At 46.9% G+C, this 23,124-nt stretch overlaps 2 protein-coding genes across 9 annotated transcripts in view; one reads left to right on the top strand and one right to left on the bottom strand.

Annotated features, from left to right (window-relative positions):
* Positions 1–7,964, top strand: part of SEC14L1 (SEC14 like lipid binding 1) — a 101,470-nt gene extending 93,506 nt beyond the window's left edge. For 7 of the 8 annotated variants that reach the window (XM_050919294.1, XM_050919292.1, XM_050919295.1 and 4 more), the window contains 4 exons: positions 716–967; positions 3,157–3,335; positions 4,228–4,329; positions 6,688–7,964. In XM_050919294.1, coding sequence (XP_050775251.1) covers positions 716–967; positions 3,157–3,335; positions 4,228–4,329; positions 6,688–6,703 — 549 coding nt within the window. In that variant the 3' untranslated portion in view covers positions 6,704–7,964. The other variant, XM_050919299.1, reaches the window with a different exon arrangement.
* Positions 1–23,124, bottom strand: part of MXRA7 (matrix remodeling associated 7) — an 836,957-nt gene that overhangs the window by 686,011 nt on the left and 127,822 nt on the right. The window lies entirely within an intron of this gene.

Genomic DNA, 23,124 nt, shown 5'->3' with positions numbered 1-23,124 from the left:
ATGCAATCTCTTAGACCCTGATAAAAGGGACATGGGTAGTTTTATCTTCAACAGAGGAGTTTTTCTGGTAGCAGTTTATTCAGGCATTTGTGTTAAATAATAGTTAATCAAAACAATGTGGAAATAGTCTGAATAAGTCACTTCCTCTTTCAGTTACATTTGACTTGTTATCCTGCATATTCTTTTCTTGAAGGCTTTCAAAATGTGATGGGAGGAGGGGAGATGATTTTGGGGCCTTCTGTACACCATAAACAAACAAGAAAGCCCAAACCCATTTAGTAGCTTTTGCAAGTCACTTTGACTTGCCTAACCAAGTGCAAATGTGAGAGCTCTGATGGTATCAGTGCTTTTGTTACTGAAGGTGGTACCTTTTAGCCCATTCCCCAAAAGTCCTGTTGCTGTAGGAGGAGCATGGATATCTGTTTCTCTCTGCTTATGAGTATATAGCTTTAGGAAAAAAAATACTAAGGCTTTCAATAAAGGCCACAAAGAGATAAGACAGAAAAAGGCTCTATCTGCTCATGAAAGCTCTCACAGTTCCTATCTCAAAGCAGGTAATATGATAATAAATGAGTGAATTTGTATCTATTCTAGAGCACTCAATAATCAAAACAAATGGAGAGCTCACCTACAGTAGCTTTTCTTTCCTGGTAAGAATTTCGGCATTTACTGAGCATATTGCTATTGTCTAATATAACTCTTCTCCTCTCCCTAGATTTTCATTCAGATTGTGGATGCCTCATCTGTGATCACATGGGATTTTGATGTGTGCAAAGGCGACATTGTTTTTAACATCTATCACTCCAAACGAGTGCCACAGCCTCCTAAAAAGGACTCTCTGGGCACCCACAGCATTACATCTCCTGGGGGGAACAATGTACAGCTCATAGATAAAGTCTGGCAGTTAGGGCGTGATTACAGTATGGTGGAGTCCCCACTTATCTGCAAGGAAGGGGAGAGTGTGCAGGTAAGATCATTAATTCAGCTGTCAGAGCAAGGCTTTATCTTTCTAAATTTGATGTGTTTCTCCCAGCAGATACCTTAGTGTAGCAATGCAGACCATCAGCAGTGGGGCTCGTTGTCTATCTGCCTGGCACATCTGTTTGCATCCTTCCGATGAGGTTGTGGGGAGGGAAGGGTAGCTATTGTTTATTCCCTAGTAGCTGATCCCATATGCCAAGCTGACAAGCAAGACTGGAGGAATACACACAATCCATAAGTGCACCTGAAACCAAAAGCAGCCAATAATACACATTCGTAGTCTAGCAGCCTTGATGGTATTGCTTTCTGACATGAGGCTAGCCAAGCAGTGTGTGTCTGCATTCGGGTGGTTGAGGTATTCTCTGATTAGAGATGGGACCTGGAAACTGAGACTCAGGGGTTCTGTTCCTGACTGCCCTGGGCTGTGACACTTAGGCCAAAACTTCCAAACGTCAGGCTGCTAATGCTATATTTATGTACCTAAGCAAAGTGGCCTGAATTTCAGAGGTATGGTGCACCCACAGCTGCTTTTCACTGGAAGCTATGGGTGCTGATTTCTTCTGAAAATCAGGCTTCTTATTTAAGTTGCCTAACTTAAGGTGTCCAAATTTGGAAAATACTGGCCGTAACTACTTCTGCGCTTCAGTTTTGCGTATAAGATGGAGACTCTTGCAGGGGTGTGGTTAGCTTCATTGCTTTGAGACAGCTGCTCACTAAAATAAAATTTGCAGATGAGACAAAGGTGGGAGATAATGCCAGTACAGAGGAGGACCAGAATATCATGAAAGATGATTTGGAAAACTTTGAAAATTGGAGTAATAGAAATGGGATGACATTTAATAATACAAAGTGCAGGGTCATGCACTTAGAGACTAACAACATTTTTTTTTGCTGTAAGCTGGATGTGACAGGAGGAGAAGACCTGGGCATATTGGTTGATCACAGGATGACTTTGAGCTGCCAATATTTGGATACATCAGGCAAAGTATTTCTAGTAGAGATAGGGAAGTGTTAGTACCATTATACAAGGCACTGGTGAGACCTCATCTGGAATACTGTGTGCAGTTCTGGTTTCCCATGTTTAAGAAAGATAAATTCAAATGGAAAGAGGTGCAGAGAAGGGCTACTAGGATGATTCAAGGAATGGAAAAATCTACCTTCTGAGAGGAGACTTAAGGAGCTTAGCTTGTTTAGCTTAACCAAACGAAGGATGAGGGGAGATACAATTGCTGTCCTATAAATACATCAGAGAGGGAGAGGAGTTATTTAAGTTAAGGGTCATTGTTGGCACAAGAACAAATGAATGTAAAGTGGCCATCCAAAAGTTTTAGTTTTAACCATCAGAGGAGAGAAGTTGTGGAACAGCCTTCCAAGGGGAGTAGTTGGGGCAAAACCTAACTTGTTCAAGACTGAGCTTGGTAAGTTATGGAGGGGATGGTATGATGAGACTGCCAACAATGGCATATGGCCCATCTGTGACTGCTGGCAGCAAGTATCTCCAGCAGCCAGGGACAGCAAGGGGGAGGACTCTGAATCACTACAGAGAATTTTTTTCCAGTTGTCTGGCTTGTGGGTCTTGCCCACCTGCTCAGTGTCTAACAAATCACCATATTTGGGGTCAGGAAGGATGGGTCAGATTGGAAGAAAGCCTGGAGGGGGGAGGATTTCGTCGCCTTCTGCAGCATGGGTCACGTGCTGATTTGAACTAGGGTAAATGGTAGATTCTCTGTAACTTGAAGTCTTTAAATCAAGATTTGAGGACTTCAGAAACTGAGCCAGAGGCTATGGGCCTATTGCAGAAGAAGGTGGGTGAGGTTCTGTGGCCTGTGATGTGCAGGAGGTCAGGCTACATGATCATGATGATCCCAAGTAATTTATCCTGTGAGGACTGAGGTCTTGATTTTAAGTTCCTTGTGTTTCCTTTTTAACACCCCAGCAATAGAGAAGTGAGAAGGTCTGTTTGTAATTTTCTAACGTAACTTTTGGTAGCCCCCTGTATCAGGAAAGTCTGGCTGGCCAGTAACATTAATGGGCAGAGGAGCTGGAATGTCACCATTTGAAAACACTTGAAGTGCATGCTGGCAGTCTCCTGCTGTCCGAACAATGAATTTCATTCCAACATGCAAATACTTGACTTTGTATAAACAAGTTTATTTCCATTGTTGCTGCTTCCAGGGGTCTCATGTGACCAGATGGCCTGGCTTCTATATTCTTCAATGGAAATTTCACAGCATGCCTGCCTGTGCTACAACCAATCTGCCTCGTGTGGATGATGTACTGGCATCTCTACAGGTCTCCTCTCATAAGTGCAAAGTGATGTACTATACAGAAGTGATAGGATCAGAAGATTTCAGGTATGTCTCATCAAGGTCTCAGTGTCAAGCATTCCTTTTTGTGTCCAGCTTACTTTTTGTTTTATGGTACAAATACCAGAAGCCAAGTCCACTTAAAAAAAAAAAAATCTAAATACTTTGCTATAGTTGCTTTGGTTAGAAAGCACGCTGTGTGGACTTGTACTGTACTTAAAGAATCTATGTATTGTAAATAAAGCCCGATGAGACTAAATAGACAGTAGCTCAGAAAAATAACTAGCTTACACCACAAGCAGGGGTGGCTCTAGCTTTTTTGCCACCCCAAGCATGGCAGTCAGGCAGCCTTTGGCGGCTTGCCTGTGGGAGGTCTGCTGGTCCTGCGGATTTGGCGGCAGGTACGCTGAAGCCGCGGGACCGGCGGACCTCCCACAGGCAAGCTGCCGAAGGCTGCCTGACTGCCACCCTCGCAGGGACCAGCAGGCCGCCCCCCTGTGGCTTGCTGCGCCAGGCACTCGCTTGGAGCGCTGGTGCCTGGAGCCGCCGCTGACCACAAGAGAAAGTGAATTGGTCTCATCTTAGTTGCTAATGGGGATTTAACCCATATCACAAAAACACTACTTGATTTAGCAGACGTGCTGGGTTCTTACTTAAAAGTTGATGCAAGTTAAAACTAAAGGACGCGCCAGTATTATGCTTAGCTGAGACTACTTCTGTATCTCACTTCCAAGTGCAATAGATTTCTCCAAAAACATAACTGTGCTGCCCACAGATAGTATTTTTTCTTGTTACACATGAGAGCCTCTGCATGCTGACACTAAGGTTCTTTAGGTTTAGTTGGTATAGTCAAGTTGAGTAGTAAATTGCACTTAAACAAAGAGGCATAGCGGAACTTCAGTCTCCTCTTCTGAAGCCTAAAACTTCTGTCTTATTGCAGAGGATCTATGACCAGCCTTGAATCAAGCCACAGTGGATTCTCCCAGCTCAGCGCTGCCACCACCTCTTCCAGCCAGTCCCACTCCAGCTCCATGATTTCCAGGTAGTGCCACAGCCAATGAAAAGCAAACGGATGACATGGCTGGATCCTCGTCAGTGGCAGCTGACTGCAATACAGCATATTCAAGTGGCATTTGCAAAAAACAAAACCCTTTTATAGATAGTAAAGTAGCTGTTTGAATTTTAAACGTAATGTTTCTGTCCTGATAGCTAGTCTCTTTAACTTTAACCCTAGCCCCTATCTCAGCCATAGATTTTTGTAAGCATGCTTGCACAAATCCTAACTGTAAAATACAAGGGCTTTCTTGGAAGGAAAAGAGTAATCGATGTGCTGATTAAGAATTATTTTTTAAAAATGGCCTGTAGGTGGTAAAAAGCAAAAACAATCCTACCAAAAATATTCCATAGTGCTTTAGAAAGCAAACACAAGCTTTTGCCTTCTCGCCACATTATGGAGTACCCTGGCTTCGTCCAACTGCTGCAAGCTCTCCTGCCACTGCCACTCACTTGCGCTGCTGTTCAAGAGACTAAGGAAAGCAGTTCCTGGCTATTGGCCTGTGCACATGGAAAGTCATTACAGCAGAGTTGTGGGCAAGCCATTAACACTAATACCTTTTGCATGAGCACATTGTTGGGGGGTCCCAACTCTTTAGGATTTCTCTGACCATTTAGGATACATCTTTACGTCAATTAAAAAACCCACAGCCGGTCCAGACTCTATCTCCAGGGCTGAAAAATTGCTGTGTAGACATCTGGGCTACAGCCTGAGCTCTGGGACTCAAGGCCAAGTCCACTGATCTGGGCTAGTTGCGGGTTTTTTTTTATCCCTGTGTAGACATACTCTTAGGGGCTAAAAGTAAATGTAGCCCTTTCCTTGAACTTACTTTTTAAGCACTGATGGTGGGGAGGAGAGCAGGCTGTCCCTCACCATGACCCAAAGGCTGGTCCAGATTGGGTCCTTGGTTTATTTCTCACTTCATTCTGGAGTCACCTTTTACCCACTCCACTTACCTGCTACACTCCACAAGCACTCATTTTACTGGGATTTGCTTTATGCTAGGAGTGTAGATGAACACGTTCCTCACAGCAGAATTAGGCTTGCTCCTTAAATCAGTCAGGAGGCAGTGTGGCTACAGCAGTTAACCTTTCCTGCACTTGCTCTGCCTCAAATTCTGGCCTCATGTACACTAGGAAAAAGTAGAACTTTCCAGCTTCGATTGCTGGTAAATAATGTAAACTGCTTTCATTGTTGCAATCACCAGTGGTGAAGTTCTTGTCTGGGTTATCTTTTTCCACTCTATTACATAGGTCCCAAGCTGTCCTGCTTGCTTGGGGACTCACCTGATGTCAGCTCAGGTTCTTTACCCCAAAGCAATTAACTACTGAATCTCCAAGGCACACAGAAGATGTAAATATTGAGTAAACACTTTTTTGATAAGTGAGCTAAAAACACAGCATTCGGAACATTAATATTTGATGTGCTACCTGGCATTACACTGCAGTACAAGAGATTACAGCTTGGAACCAAGCACAAGTTGCTTATTTAGACCACTGGTCGAAAGTCTGTCCCCTGCTAGAAAACAAAATTGTCCATCCAGTTGGAATAAGTTGCTGTATTGCTACAACCCTTAATAGCTAGCTGGGTAGGATCTTAGAAGGGCTGCAATAGCCTTGTTTTTGCTCATGGGGAAACATTTGCTGGAGTATTGCATGTTAGGGATTTACTTAGGATAACAGGCTGCCCTGTTGGAAGAAAGCTGAGCCCTGAGAAATTCTGAGTAAACATTTTAAAATGCCCAGTATTTGTACATCCCGGTTTGTGGAAAAAACAAACTGATGTGCAGCATGTGAAGCACAACACTTGCAAGCCGATGCCGGCATGGAGTGTTGCTAACAAAGACGATAAAAGCTCAGTATTAACAAATCAGATTAACTATGCTGAAAAACACACCCTAGTGCACTTGATCAACCCAATCAGGCACCTTCGACTTGCAGTCGGTAAAGTTTGCTTTAAAATCAAAGGCAGAGGTGGGGCTCACACTAGCTGCCAAGAATATTGGCAAACTAGTGCTGGGGCAAAAAACTGCCCAGATGTTAAACAGGTCCGCACCCAGTGTATGTACTGTATATGGACTCTGCTGGTTTTCCTACCCTTTGTATAAACTACCTATAATCCTGCTTGCTGAGATTTCCTCTGAAGCGAGGTAGTTGGATACTTGATCCAGGAGCCAGTGTTCTCAGACACAGAGGAGCTAATGCCAGAGAAGGCACTATACCGTTAACTCACGTGGTCACATTTGTGCCTGTTTTCCAAGAGCTCTACCTTGAAGATGGTCCCCTCTTTTTCTCTCTCTCTCTCTCTCTCTCTCTCTCTCTCTCTCTCTCTCTCTCTCTCTCTCAGATGGCGATTTTGCTGACAGCTGTAAAGAAACCACTTCATTCAACAGTCCACATCTGCCCTGAGGTGTCTGGCTTTGTAGCCCTTTTTGAGTTACAGCCACTTTTCAAGGCTGAAGATCTCTTGGGTTCTTTTTAGTTAGTGGCACTTGAGGGTTTCCTCAAAGTCTAATCCATCTTTAAAAACTCAAAGCACAGGACAGCACAAACAGCTGAGGGGCTAATACACCAGAAAAACAAGATAACGTTTCCTCTTAGTGAAGTGCTATGGCAAATAGGACTTACTTATGCAGTTTGAAATAGACTTGATTAATTTTAATACCCTTGGTCTCCTCTTTTTCATTGATATTGCTGTTTTTCCTTTCTGCCAACACACTGACCATTGTGTTGGCTTTTCTCCCCTGTATTACCAATGTCCCATCCCTGCCCTCTTGTCCATATTCATGAATTGCATATCAAATTCTGTAAATGTTTTGTAAACATATTACCTCACTGTTGGTAATAAGAAACGGTCTTTAAAAGATTTTTTTATTGTTAATAATAAATGTGAACTGTTTGGGGAAAAAAATCCGACTCCTTGTAGCAACGGCAATCTTTGGCATCAGGTATAATGCACAGTGGAAACTGCTGAAGGGTTTAAGTGTCTCCCAGTGGGATTCTGCAGTGCTACCGTGGGACTGGCAAAGAGAGTCCTCTTCAGCTTGTGCTGTGGTTTACCTTTTCCTGTTTCAAGCTGTAGCTTGGTCATTGCAAATGAGTGGGCTTTTCCAAGCATATGACCTAGACAGCAAGGGCAAGGTGTATTGGAAAGGAGGGGTTGCCTTTTCCACAAGGAAATTGTCTCACACTGCGATAGGATCCAGCTTCTCAGAGGAATTATCCCACAGCCCATCTTCCTCTGGTATTGCAAACTCTACCCAACTTATGAATAGCCAAGAGGAACCATGATAATTAAAGATGGATATGTTACAATATCTTGGAAAACAGTGCCAATAAATCTGTCACTATAGAAAGAAACCACTTCTGTGCTTTCACCGAGAGAAAATGGTTCCAAATCCTTTGATCCAGGTTTGGCATGGTAGCTACTCTACCAGCGGAGCCAATGCATTGCAATAGCGTCTGTGTTTTTGATGTAATAGCTGTGCCTCACAAAATGTTTTCTTTGAGCCAGAGTCCATTCCAGAAACAAAACTCAGTACAACATGGGCACATGTACTAGAATTCAGCTGACTTACCACAAACTCAAATTGTTAGCCACCTGACCAAGTTCAATAGTAGAGGTTTTTTGTCACAAGAGTGACCTATGAAGAGTGTTAGTCATGAGTTGTAATGACAAGTCTTCTGCAAAAGCGGAGGTAAATTCTAAAGCAAAGAACATATCTTGTCTGCCACCTGAAGGTAAACCTACATTAGCTTCAAATAAGTGTAGAGCTGGTCTAAGTTTTATCAAAACTTTTGATTTAGGGGTGTGATTTGTTTAACTAAAATGGCTATTCCGATGTAAAGGTAACTTTAACCAGTATGGTTGTTCCCTTTGAGTGCTATAAAGCACATTATAAATACATACGGGGTTGTAATGTTCAAGTACGAAGAAGGCCTACGTTTTTACCTGTGGCTCACCGTGTTAGCATTAGAGTGAGTGGCAGTCCTTCCGGCCTGTGCAGCCACCCAATTGCTGATCCGGTTTTGCCTGCTGCCCATGCAGTACATAAGCAAGCGGTAACCTAGGCTTTCCCACTTATGTGCAGGGCTGCCAGTTGGGGAAAAAAAAACTCTTGACAGATCACATATCACTAATAAACATGAAACGCCACATTGTTTTTAAAACTCTCCCTTTTTGGTGAAGAACTGCCATAGTGTCCATTTATTTTCAGTCATTCAGATTTTTATACAAACCTGTACTGCCTCTAAACAGCATCTTTGAGAGTTGTGAAGTTCTATTAGCAAAAACAGAGATGGTGCCTGGCCTGTTTAAAGTGTGGCCAATGTTTTCATGCAAGGATAAGAATGAACTATCTCTTCGCTGATCACACACTTCTGCAAAAGTCTGACAGTACGGGCACAACCTAAAAACATTTCAAGCCTCACTTGTTATCGAAGGTGCATAGTGAAGTAGTGCTAAATCAGTGGGGTGGACACCTGGGGGCTGTGATACTGTTTGTTAAACTCACAGACACTAGTGCAAGGTGATGCCTTACGCAGCTGCTACCGGTCCTGGTGCATGAAACCACAAGGGAGTGATCCTGTCTACTTATGTTCTTGTATTTCCCCTCGAGTGTTCATACTGAAACATAGGAAAAATACCTGAGCCAGAGACAGCCTCCTTCCCCCAGAAGCAAAAGTTGCCTTAATAATCCTGCTGAAACTGAAGTTTCATCATCTGTGTTCCCCTTAATCTCTTTCACGATTGTAAACCAACATGAGCATAAAAACGATGTCTGTTTTGGTCAGCACTATAGGCTGCCTGATTTCCTACTGACAGCAGTCACAGCTGAAGCTGAAACACAAGCATTGTTATTTAGAGTAACTAAGCGGATGTGAGAGGGGGTGGGGGCTTGGTAGTCTTGCACACTCTAACTGAAACAGCTTCCCTTGCTCCTGCTACAGAGCTGGATGGTCCCTGACTGTTGCTACGTCCACACAGCAACTTGGTGCAAACCTCCCAGGCCAGGGTGAGAGATGTAGGGCTTGTGCAAGCCCTCTGAAAATAGCTGTATAGCCAGAGCGCTGAAGTTGCCACTTGGGCTGGAGCTCAGGCTTGGAATGGTGTGTAGACATACCCTGTGACACAGGCAGTGGTGCTGTGCACCTGGCCCTGCGGTGACTTCAGCAGCTTTGAAAGCTGCGCCCATGCGCTATAGCAGACGCCTGATGTTGGACCATACCTGGCTACCCTTTCCTAACTGGGATCAATGTATGGCCCTGGTTTTATGGAAAATGCTGGAGCAGGGGTTTGTGAATGTGACAAACTTTGTCTCACTGCCTTATAACCCTGCTACTCCATCTCCCATAACAGAGGTGCTCAAAAGTATCCCATCAAGAGCCTCTTAAATGGAGCACATGCCAGTCCCATTGCTTAACAGGGAGCTATGGCCCACAATAATTACAGTGCTCAGGAGAGGATGGTTGATTTATGTGCTAATAACATACTTGGTGCCTTACAAGACAGAGTGTTCTAAGACCTGCAGTTGATGTGGGTTGCTCATTGAGTTTAAGAAGTGGGGGGGCAGCCTTGAGCTCCATTTTAGCAGTCCATTTGGTACAGCAGCCTTATCCTTTAAAAGGCATACAAGGGAGTGAGGGGGCTGTTGGGTATAACCTGCCTCCTCAATTGGGGGGCATGCTTGCCTGTGCATTCAGCTTGAATGAACAGCTAGCTGTGCTCCCTGTTGTAACTCTGGTGTCACCTGCTGGTGTACAGTACGATCACATCTTAATTTAAAGCAACTACTGCCAAAGCATTGGCTTGCAGCTGAATGTAATGCGCCAAATTAAAATCAGGCCACAGGCATTATTTGATCAGCCTTCAACCACCAGCTGTCTCACATTCCCAAACACCAGCTCATAGGTTTGGCCTCTTTGCACTCTTATTTTTCTTGTTTGCAGCCACTAATGCTATTGATGACAACACAATGGCATCTAATTGATGGTAAAAGTAAAATTCTTCCACTGAGCCCTTTCAAATAACTTTGGGCTGCCACTTTAAGGCTTGCATTCCCTACAAGTATGGCAATGTCTTGGGTCTGCAAAGAAGGGGTCCTAAAATGGCTGCTTTCTGCCAGACTGGATTAGCTCCATGCTCGATTTTGTCCCCAGCAAACACTAGTCAGCAGCACAAGCTTTAGAGTAACACCACCACAGGCACTAGGTGTGGGCTAAAGTGACTGCCATGCAGGTCTCCTAACCCCTCATAGTTAAGACAGGTTCTAAGTCCTAAAGTTTCATATCCCTCCCTCACAAATTTGTCAATATTAACTGTTGTAACTAAGCTCATCTTAATTAGCCATTAAAATTTTTTAGATTTTGCTAATTACAACATCCTGTGGCAATGCAGTAACAGTATTTCCTTTTATCAGTTTAAAACATGCCACCTTTAAAGTTCAGTAAATGTTTCCTTGTTCTTGTTTTGTGGACCAAGTGAGCTGTTTTCATCAGCAAGTTGTAATGCTCAGCACCAGGAAAGTCAAACAGCTGGGGGTTCCCACTTATCATTAATGCTCAAACATTACCCATGAGCTGGTCCTCATTGATAGCATCACCCCACTTTGTCTCACTAGTGTTATGGCTTGCATAGGGCTAATCTGGCCTTGTTTGACCCATGGGGGCTGAGTTGCTTCACTATGCTATAGGACAGCAGTAGAATAATGCTAAGAAGCCAAGCTGCAGCTGTTCTCAGCAATAAACAAACTCCCTCCCTTAGTCAAAAATTGCTAGCACCCATATTTGACCACTGTTTGGCAGGGCCGCCCAGAGGATTCAGGGGACCTGAGGCAAAGCAATTTCAGGGGCCCCTTCCATAACAAAAAGTGGTAATACTATAGAATACTATATTCTTGTGGGCAGTGGCTTAGCCAGGTTCTAACATCGGGGAGCGGACACACACACAAAAAAGGCACCACCCAACATATCAAATTACTAATTACATCCACTCCCTCCCACTTCCTGCCCCCCTCAGAATCCCCAACACACACACACACACCCGCTCCTTGCCCCTTGACTGCCACCTGCTGGGACCCCTGTCCCTAACTGCCCCCCCCGACCCTACCTCCTACCTGTCTCCTGCCTGCCCTGACCTTTAGCCACACCCCTGCCCCCAGACAGCCTGCCAGGACTCCTACACCTATCCAACCACTCCTCGCCCCCTGACAAGACCCCCCAATATCCACCAAGACACACACCCCATAATCCAAAGTGGTGGTGGGTGGGGGCGAGGGACCACGCACAGCTCCGACCATTGAGGGTACATGGGTAGCTGCTTCTGCCCTAGCACCTGGATTTAGTGTTTAGCCAGAAGCCTTTGCAAGCAGGCAGAGGGATACTGCTATGAAAGGGTGCTCGTGATTTTAGAGTCTGATCCAAACAGACCTAGCAGAGAAGACAACAATAACTCTGCCTCTGCCATCCCAGCACAGAGCCCATAAACAAAAGAGGCAGAGACGGGCTTAGTATGGTGCGTGGGGTGGAGAGGGAGTACAGACAAGGGATGGGGCATGGTGAAAAACCTGAGATGGAGAGAAGAGGAAAGTGAGGAAGCAGGAAAAGCCAGGAGGCTGTGTCTCTGGTGGGAAGGTCTGGGGGAGGGGAGCGTTCGGATGCAGCATGTTAATAAGACCCTTGCAAATACAAGGGAAAGAAGCAGGGAAGGGATTGCAGAGGACAAGTGGGGCTATTCAATCAGTCTCCCCTGTGGGGCCCTGTGGCATTGGGTAGCAGGGCCCAGGAAATGAAAATCTCACACAGAACTGGTAACTGCTCCCAAATCCTTTTGTGCCATGGCTGCAAGCTCAGAAGCGCTTAAGCGGTGAGATGCGTGGACTTCCTCAATAAAATCTCTCTTGTGCAGTGCCTCAAGGAGGTTTGCATTGTATTTATTATCCAGCTGAAAAGCCCAGCAGAGAAAGCTTGCAACTTTCCCAGCTCTTTCAACAGTGTTTGGGGGGGGGGGGGTAGGCTTTAAAATCACTCAGGCTGCATCTTCCAAATAAAATGCATTACTAATACAGCTCAGGCAAGCGGGCTGGGTGCAGTGCAGACTGCCCAGGCCGTCTAATAGTACTTCACACTGAAGGCTGCTTTTATATGCTTGTTTTGCTGGTGGAAAGAGGCCCAGACTTCCTCCCATCTAACCACTCCCCCCCTTGCTCCCTGACTGCCTCAGCCCCTCTCCGCCCCCACTTAAACCATCCAACCCGCCCCCTGCTGCCTGACTGGGCCCCGGGACTCCCCTTACCACGAAGCAGCTCGAGCCCCTGGCTGCCTCTAGAGCCCAAGTTGAACACACTGCCAGCACACAGCCCCCTCCCCTGTGCCTGCTTGCATGGGCGGGGGTCTACCTGCTGGAGGCACAATGGGAGCGGCTGGATCAGGCCCCAGCGGCCAATCAGCAGTGCTGCACTCTTCATGGCGGGAGGGGGAAGGGAGGGGGGGGAAGAAAATCCAAGACCTTTCTACCTTATTACAAATTCCTACTAAGGTGCCACTTTGGGGGAATGTGCTCAGTGGGGGAGCGGCAGCCCCTGCCCCCCCCCCCCAGCTGGGGGCCCCTGCAAGACCTGCGACAAATCCCTCCCCCTCCCCCCGGGGCAGCCCTGCTGTTTGGGTAGCACATTCTTGGCCCAGACCAACAGGCATCAGCCAACTAAAGTGCAATAACAGTGGCAATTTCAACAGGTTTGTGCACTGGCCCAGCTTGTCTCTTTACGTAGTTGCTGAGACTGGGGAAAGGCCCAGACCCTCCCAGCAGCTAGGGGTAACTAAGCCACACACCTGCTAGCATTAGAAATAAATGTGATGAGACTGTAACTTTGCAAGGCCAGCCCTAGCCTGTCTGTTGGGGCTGCAGAAGGAATTCCAAAATCCCTCCGCTGACAGCACCGCCCTTGACCATGCACGACCACGCCAATCCTTTCTCTAAGCAGTGTTTTATAACGGATGGGTGTGAGAGAGTTTTTGGAGCAGAAAGTTGTCTCGTGGTTAGGCTCTAACCTAGGCCTTGGGCTAGCTGTGCAGACACAGGTGCTCAGGAAGTAGATTATTGAAGAGACTCCCCATTTAAAAGTAATTAATCTGTCGGAAAGGGGGGAGCACAGAGACCAACAAACTTTGCATTAGTTTCACGTGCGTGCTGCTTAAGCTTAGGTATACTTAGGTAAGCGTAAGCGTAGTTCTAGGCATACTGGGCCCTCCCTCAGCATACAGCGATGGGCTAGATAACTTCTCAAGCTCCCTTCCAGCCTGGCCTTTCGCTGTCTGCTACTTTCTACAGCTAGCGTTTTCATCTCCATGGCTGTTTCAAAAGGAGATTACAGTGAGATGTTTATCTGAGGCCTGTGACTCCTGCTATGAGGGCAATGGGCTTCCCATTACCTCACTTATATTTCCTAAGCAACTGTGCTGATGCGCAATAAAACATGCTGACCATTGCCTGCCAGAGTCCTGGCTTACTGCACTTCAGAAGCAGGAAGAATGTCTGATCCGCCGGGGGTGGGCTGAAAGCCATTCCTGTAAACATAGCTGATGGGGAGTGGCTTAGAGGCCAGGATGCTTCTCCCCAAGCCACCCACTCTCTAGGAGCCAGGAGAGCTCTTCTGCCACAGACGCAGAGAAAGCCTCTATGCCAGTTATGAATTCCATGGCAACAGCAAGAAAATACCCAAGCTGGAAGCTTCATAAATCATCTCTAAATACATCCCTTTTTTTTAAAATGGCTAAGATTTTCCAGAGTGCCTAGAGTTGTCCGGGGGTGTGGGGGGGGAGGAAGCCACAAAGGGGCTGCTTATCAGAGAATCTGGTCTGCCACCACTAGGAAGAGTTTGGGAGTGTTTCGAAAAGGCTTTGTTCTTTCGATGTAAAAGGCGAGAGCCGTAAACTTTTGAACTATCAACAACTATCTATAGAGAAACTACAAGGAAAGCTAGGGAAGTGGAGATCAGCTAAGCCGCGCTCCACAGTTCCAACGACCATCACGGGCGATAAGGGCTGTTGGGTCAGCAGGAGTATATAGCCGGTGCCATAACAGCGCCACTCCAAGGGGAGGTGACCTAGCCAACCCACCAAGTGTTGCTAGGGTAAAAACTTCCGACAATCGTGCACGCGGTACGTGCACACCTAATTGGAATGGATATGAGCACCACATCTTGAAGAACAACAGTTACAAAGGTGAGTAACCGTCTTTTCATCTGACGCCGAGGTATCCATACAAGGCTCCTCCACCTTCCCATTCCAGCCTCCCTCCCTTGAAACGGATCCCGAGAGCAAGAAACTCCCAGCAGGAAATACATCCGGCAACCCTGGCAAGGACCACCTCTTCCATATGCCCCACCACAGTAGGCTTATAGAAACTTGTGTGTCCTCTAAAGGGCTCTAAGAGCGCATATGAAGAGTAGCAACCACTGACCCTGGGTCCTGTTCTGTAGTAGCACCCTCACGAAGTGCAAGCACCAGCAGGGGAAGAATGTCCGAGAGGAGACACAGATCAGTGGTCGCACCAAACCTGACAACATTTCTACTTCTCTAGGCTGTTTTTCCTCTTAGTGGGTTTCCTGCTATTGAGCTGGACCTCTGGGGATCAGTCTAGGTCTAGGCCAGAGAGCTAACTAGTAGCCAGGCCTTGAGGTGAGATGACAAGCGGTTGGGGTGGGCGATGGATCCCGACACCTGGGTGAGGAGATCTACTGTCAGAATGAGTCAGTTGCAGGGACAGGTTAACCAGCTCTGGGATCCAAGCCTGCCTTGGCCACAGCAGTGCTGTGAGGATGGCTACCAATTTCTCGTGTTTCAACTTGTTCAGGACTTTGAGCAGTAATAGCATATGGGAATAAACACATAGCAGTGCACACGGCCATGGGATAACAAGGGCATCTCCTAACAAGCTGTGACCTTGTCTCCCCGCCACCCACCATCCTATTCCAATGATTTCAAGGCCTTCCAAGACCTATCAAGTGGATCACAGAAGCTTTGGAAAGGAGGAGACACAGGAACCTCAACATTCCTTGCTGGACATTCTCTGTACCTCGGCCCAGGGCAAAATTGCCTCGCCCATCAGTGATTCGCACTCCACGATCAGCCCATGAGACTGGTTGAAGCTCCACAGAAAGAAATCTGGTGATGTGGATCCTAGTCAGTCACTGATCCTGGGGTGCTTTTGGCTGTGAAATGACAGTTAACTATACCCCCAAACGGAGGACAAGCTGAATACACTGTCCTGAGCAGAAGTGGGTACAGGTCCTAGCCTGGGACAGCAGGAAGTATTACAGATCAAGATGGAGCACATTGGTAGAATGCTAGGAGAGAAGCTTACATACAACCTGTCCCTGCTATTTCTGGCCCTAATTAGCAGGACTCACTTTCATAAGCATCAAGTTCACTCAGATTTAAAATACATGGCGAAAGCAGACAAACTATTGCATTTTGTACCAGCACAATTTTTTAAGGGCTTGTGGCTTCACTGTTAGATAAAATAAGCACCCAAAAGTTACAAAAGCAAGGATCACTATGGCCAGGTCTGAGAGGATGATGCTTTTTCTTTCACTGTTTCCATGCTGAGCATCTGATGTGCACATTCATAGATGCTGCATACTCCAACCTCTTTTTGGAGGGATTTGTTGAATGTATTTCAGCAGAGATGCTTTTTTTTTCCAGTTGTCCCATTGCCCCCCACACTGGTCACATCATGGAACTGCTACTTCAACAACATCAGTACAGTGATCTTAACCAAACAGCCCTACCTTTAAAAAATGTGTCAGATTAACAGAAAGCAATCACATTTTAGTGATGCTTTAGACCAATATTTTCTTGACACCTCTGGCTCACTGGCTGTGTAGTGTAAGTTTTATGCTGCTTTATTAAGAGAGTGCATGGTCGTGAGACCTGTACTGTGTTCTGAATCTGAACTTAATGCATTATGTACAAATATATACCTGTCATACGTTTCTTACCATGTGTGTCTCTGGGCAGCACAGGCACAGCCATAGGAAGTATTCAGAAGTACCCAGCCCTCCTCAGCTGAATTCTGGGGCCAGAGTTTAGTTTTTCCAGACAGATTATTACACATGAAACATTCACACTTAAAAGTACAGGCCACAGTCACTCGAGGAGGAATCCCACCAACACAAGGGAAATTTCTGAAACAAGACAAGCCACCTTCGTACTGTACACAAATATCTCAGGTACTTATATAGTCCCCATTGCCTTAGTATCTGAGAAATGTATTTATCTTCCCAACACCCTGGGAGGCAGGGAAGCGCTATTATTCATATTTTAAGGGGATCACTGAAGTACAGCGAGGGTAAGTGATTTGCTTAAGGTCACACAGGAAGTCCATGGCAGAAAATGGACATGACACTGGATCTTTCAAATCCTCAGCTAATGCTCTAACCATTAGATAATCCTTCCTCTGTATACAAAACACTTGTTAGACCTGAGTCGGGAAGACTTGCTGATATATGGATTACCATACAACAAGCAGATGATAGCTGGTTTGGGAAGGGAGCAACATAAAGATGAGAAAAAGGTCTGAAGAATCTGAGGCCCTGAGCAAAGCAAAGCACTTAAGCAGATGCTTAACTTTAAACATATGCTTAAACCCTCTTGACTTCAATTCAAGTGTTTAACTTTAAGCATGCACTTAATTGCCTAGCTGAAGTAGGACCTAAGTTAGGAGGAAAGAGAGAATGTCAGCTGAATCCCACAGGAAACAACTGAGCATTCATTTCCAGCAGGAGCCCAGATACAAGAATACTTGGGGAAAATGCTGCAAACCCAATTCTCATTGTTCGTTTGGGTTTAGTTTTATCCTGGGTGCTTTTAATGCCTCAAGGAGCCATTGATGGGGCCAAAGTATCAAGCGATGTGATTGTCTCGTGTTATTTTTACCATCTGAAGCCCTATGGCTTGACCACATCTTGTCAGTCTCTCCTTCAGATGTTACAGCCCTGGAACACATACAAAACCCAGTCCCTGCCAGTGCTCCTAACTTTGAGGTACCCTCACCGATGTTTGCAAGTGATGAAGGGAGTCAATGAAGGGAAGAAGGGGATAATTTGTAGGCTGGCAAGGACATCAGCAAACCAAGGCCCTACCCAAGGGAGGACAAAAACAAGCGTTAACTGCTTCACAGAATAAGCATAGGGGATGTAGGCCTGGACTGCCTTCTAGTGAAGGGGAGTTTTGCTATTAACGTCAGTGGGAGCTAAAGCAGGCCATACATTACAAGGAAAGGCAGGTGAAGCAGAGAGTGTAAAGTTCTAGTGAGACCCGGATTTATTTTATGGAAAAGGCGGGGTTTCAGAGCTGTGAGGGGAGGAGCAGCACTCTATTAACTCCAAAGCTGGTGTAATCAAGTGCAGCTTCACTCCAAGTGACCCCCCAAGGGGCCGCTGGTGAATGAGTCTCTAAAGAGCAGCAGCTAGAGATGGAGAGCCCCATTTAGGTAACCTGGGGGAGATTTTCAAAGGCAGAAAGAGAATTTAGGCACCCAACTCCTACTGAGGGTCAATGGGAGTTGGGGCCTGAACAGTTAGGCAATGTTATGCCTTTGGAAATTGCACATTAGTCTATTCTGGCACCAGCCAGCCAATGCTGAACTGTGCTCGACAGCATGAGAACAGTTTGCCAGCTCTGCTTTTTCCCCAGTTCAAGAGTGGGCAAAGCAAAGTCGGTATTTCCAAGCATTCAGAAATTATAAGCCAGGCTCCTAAAAATTATGAGCTTCTAAAAAATAATACATTCTGGGCTCTCTTTATCTTCTGGCTTCTGAGCCTTTGGGGTGCCCTTGGGTCTCATTCTCAAACTTCTCTCTACAACCCAAGGGATAGAAGCTTCCTTCTATTTTATTTTATTTTTAGTGAAAGCTGTGATTCTCACATATTCACATGGCTCCAGGAGCTGGGGATTTAGGAAACCATTGTGAGCTTCAATAAAATCATGAACGATGGCAACAAACCTCAGAGTAAGCAATAAAATTGCCCTCCTTAGTAAGTAGGGTAAAGCACCTGTCAGATGAATGGCCTGCATTAGACCTCCTGGCTTGGACATGCTGAGAAATGGTAGCCAGCTCTTCAAAGCCTGCAAACATGCCCATGTGCCTTTCCCAGCACTGACGTAGCCATAGCATAGCAGGACTTCTGCTGCCCTGGGGCTTTAGGCAGACATGGCAGTGGCAAAGTTCCACTCAACCTGTTATCCACAGGAAAACGGGAGCGGCAATGATTGCAATAGGTAGTGTTATGGGTCGTCTCATATATTTCACGTTCGTCCTTAGAACCAGCTTCATACATAGAACACCATGTTTACCCCTCTAAAGACACGGGATACAGGATGATAATAAATACTACTGGCAGAAAAATAGAGCCTAGCTGATAGAACTGAGATCAGCTTGTGAGTGAGCTAAGCGAGAAGACCTAGGATCTGTTTCTCTCCTGCTTCTATTCCTGTCTTACACTAGGGTGTGTAAGACAGGAATAACTCCAGTGACGTAACTTGAGTTACAAACAGCATAGTGAGCAGGAAATTGGGTGCATGGATTCACACAGCAATTGGCTAGTGTTAGAAGCCCACACCAGATGGCGCTAGCATTCTATGTATTGGAGGCAGGGTTGCCTTGCTAACTTACTGGCCATTCTGGATACCCTTCACAGAGCTTCCAGAGTGTCCGGCTGCCCAAAAGCTCTCATGAAAAATGGGAGTTGTCAAGGTTCTCTGCTTAATGTTCCCTCCTGGTTCCATCATTTTGCCCCAGGACCTGCACTTGAGTTCCTATTTTTGCATTCTTTGTTCCCCATAAATTAGGTGATCCTTGTTCTTTTGTAGCCCTTCCCCTTCTTATTTTGTTGAGGAGTTGGTTACTTGTGTTTCTTTCCACCCCATGCATCCATTCCGACAGGGACCATATAGGCTCGCTGCCTCCCAGCTGGCATTATCCTGTGGAAAGGGGCAGGGCTGGAATAAGAGTTGAAAAGGTGAGCTCATTGTCTAGAGCAGCAGTTCTCAAACTTTAATAACCCGAGGACCCCCACCATTTTGATGTAAAATTTTTCGTGGACCCGCAACCCGGCTTCTAATTTTCCCTCACGCCACCCCCTTTCCCCAACCTTCCTGGTTTCGCCGGGAATCTCTCAGAATCAGGTTCTATCTCCTGGAGGCTACTGAAGCCAAACCTGCTGCCTGCCTGCCTGAACCCCAGCCCCACGCTGCTCCCAGAAGCAGCCGGCATGTCCCTGTGGCCCCTAGGGGTCACAGGAGATCTCCACGTGCTGCCCCCCACCTCGAGCATTGACTCCACAGCTCCCATTGGCCAGGAACTGCAGCCAATAGGAGCTCCGGGGGTGGTGCCTGCAGGCAGGGGCAGCACGCAGAGTCACCTGCCTACTCCCAGGGGCCACAGGGACGTGCCAGCTGCTTCCAGGAGCAACATGAGGCCGGGGCCAGGGCTGGCAGGGAGCCTGCCTTAGCCTCGATGCACCAAGGTAAGCGCAGCCCAGCCACAGCCCTCACCCGCTCCCACACCCCAACCCCCTGCCCCAGCCCAGTGAAAGTGAGTAAGGGTGGGAGAGAGCGAGCAATGAGGGAGGAGGGATCGAATGAGCAGGGCCGTGGAGAAAGGGCAGGGGCAGGGCCTCAGGGAAGGGGCAGGGAAGAGGGCGGGGCAAGGGTAGGGTGACCAGATGTCCCGATTTTATAGGGACAGTCCCAATTTTGGGTTTTTTTTCTTATATAGGCTCCTATTACCTCCCACCTCCATCCTGCTTTTTCACATTTGCTGTCTGGTCAACCTAGGCAAGGGTGTTTGCATTTGTGTGATTACACAGTTGGCAACCGTATCCCCAAGGCCCCAGCCCCACCCTACTTCTTCCCACTGCCGCTCCACCCCTGCCCCTCCTCTTCCCTGCCTCTTTCCACCCCCTCCCCCGAGTGCGCCTTGTCTCCGCTCCTCCCCCTCTCTCCCAGCACCTCCTGCGCGCTGCTGAACAGCGGCCCCGCACGTGACTCACAGACCCCCTGGATCCGCAGATCTCAGTTTGAGAACCACTGGTCTAGAGGACATGAATCAGTCAGGTCTTGTCTACACTATACTGCAGTGCAGCCTACAGGGGTGTGAATTTCAGAGCACACCATAATGTTACACTCTAGCTGCCGTATGTGGATACTGCCAGCATGAACTAAAACGTACCTAGGCCTCATTAATGTAGTCCTGTTTGAAGAACAGGGTGCTAACACAAAGTACATGTTTTACTCCATGCCAGCAGCCTCCACATAGGACAATCAGAGCGCAACAGTTTGGTGCTCTCTGCAAGTCACACCCCTGTAGTCTGCACAGTGGAGACGTAGCCTCGGTGTCTATCCAGGTCTACACTCTGCTCCAGGGCCGTCTGTGCATGCCTCATGGGGATTAGTGAGGTGTGAGTGGGTGGCATGTTTAGAACTGCAGGAGTTATCTTTGTTATGGCACGCACAAAGAGGATGGCTCATGTAACGTACAGACTGAGCTGGCCTGGGCTCCACAGTGTTTCATTCAAAAGGGAGGCATTTCTCTTCACACCACAGAAAACCACCAAACTGTCCTCCTTCCCAGCCGGCTCAACAGAAGGGCCAGAGCCTGAATGGGCCTGGAAAATAAACTCAACTCTGGCCTCTGGAGGCACCACTTCTAAACCAGGAGTGGGGCTGAGGGTGGGAAGTTCCTATGGCCAGAGCTATGCTGTGCCTCTTCTGTGGATAAACAGAGGGCTCCCTTCTCCAAGGCTCTCTCTTGGCACTGTGGGAATTCATACATTACTATATAAGTGTATTTAAAGCAAGAGCCCATCCCTCCCACCAGACCAGCCTTCCAAGCCACCAACAAGACTTCATCCATCCCCTGCCTTTCTGAACCAGGCAGTTCCTGGAAGATCCTTCTGCTCAGTCCCCCTTCTCTCCCCTGATGTAGATTTGCTTGAGATCCACACACTTTTGTTTAAATCCCTCCAGAAATTAATTTAGCTTTGCAGTATTAAGGCTTATCAAATCTATTGTCCCAGTCCTCCTCTAGGGACACAGCTTATTCCATTTTCAATAACCTCCACTGTTCTCCACAGCAATCAATCAGTCTTCATTATAAATAATCCTGCCTTGAGAAGGGGCCCTTTTGGGCACGGAGGGCAGGGATGCTCACAAAGCACAGGTGTTCCTGGCAGAGCATGCTCTCACAGACAGACTGCAGCCAGAGGCGAACAGCTGATCAGTGCTGCAGCCCTGGGTTCATCCTGGTGATGTGTAGCCTGCCAACGGCCCTCGGAGTGCTCTCAAAAACAGCTAATTAAGGCTCCTGCCCCTCCCCTGGCTATGTTGTGCTTGGCTAGATTGATTTCTGGTCTGCAGTCTGATACCAGTGTAAATACAATTTTGCTTGGCAGAGTCCTGGGGTGTCTGACTCACTCCATGGAAAGAGAAGAATGGCATTGCTATAGCTGTGCTCTGTAGGCCAGGTCTGTAATGATAGGGGCTGTTTACAGTGACTCTCTCACTGATGCCGGATACAATTAGGATGCACCCCACCGCCCCTGTCCAGTTCCCTGCTATTTCTGTTCGAAGTCCATTTGGCCAGCTGCCCACTCTGTCACAGCGTATTTGCTAGCAGGTGAACATCTGTGCTTCACTGCACTTGCACGAGGCTAGGGGTGCATCAGCCAACTTTGCCCTTCAACATAGCCTGTGAATATAAAGGAAACAACCCCTCAAGCTTTCAAATTATTATAGCAGGGGACTCTAGGCTTTGATCCCAAATGTCTGGGGCTTCCGTGTAGCAAAAACAGACCATAGGAAAAACATTGTGTGTTTTTCAGAGCCCTCCTCCTTCCTGGTCTACAGCACAGGCCTGTACCTTGCATGTTGAAATCAAAGTAGTGGAAAGCAGCTTCAACGTGACACATTCTGCCCACAAGCACACAGCTTAATTGAAGCTGAGCAGAGCTTGTCTGGGGAGCTGGCTCTGTGCCCAAACCTTGGAGCAGAGCCTTGTCTGGGGAGCCTGCTGTGTCCAAACCCCAGAGCAGAGCCCTGTCTGGGGAGCCTGCTCTGTGCCTAAACCCCGCAGCCCAAATTCTGTGATTGGAGAGTGAAGAGAAGGGAGCTGAATGTTCCTGGAGTATCGAGTGCGGCTGGCAGGACAGAAAGAGACAGCAGCCATTCTTAGTGCGCCAGGACACAACAGGCCAAATGCATCCCTAGCATAACTGAGCAGAAATGAACCTCGTCTGGTTCTGTGCAAGCTCACTGACAATGCGTCGACAGTTACTTTGCCTCACCCTTAAACCAAACGTGGATCCTAGGAACGCAGGATGGTTTGTAAGGATTAGAAACATTCAAAGCAGCAGCAGGACACAGATTTCCAGAGCGGTCCTGTTTTTGCCAGATTGTACCAATCAATAACCAAATGCTGACAGAATCCCCTGCCCCTCAAAGAAAATGACACCAAAAGCCATGTCTACATGTATGCGTTGCACCAGTTTAACTTAGTTTTTAGATCCATTTAGTGTTAAACCCTGTGTGGACACTCATTTTGGTTTAGCTTAAAGCTGTTCCTAAATCAACTCAGACTAAACCAAAATAAACCTGGTTTAATCAACGGTAAGTGTCCACACAGCTGTTTTCACTAGTTTTACTAAACTGGTTTAAAAATCACACCTTAAGTTGGTGCAAATTTCTCATGTAGGCAAGCCCAAATAGTTGACCATTCAGGGGAGAA

This window comes from Gopherus flavomarginatus, chromosome 12 (assembly GCF_025201925.1).
Source record: "Gopherus flavomarginatus isolate rGopFla2 chromosome 12, rGopFla2.mat.asm, whole genome shotgun sequence".
Classification (NCBI taxonomy): domain Eukaryota; kingdom Metazoa; phylum Chordata; order Testudines; family Testudinidae; genus Gopherus; species Gopherus flavomarginatus.
Note: the sequence above shows the minus strand (reverse complement) of the source record. Positions and strands in the feature narration are given on the sequence as shown.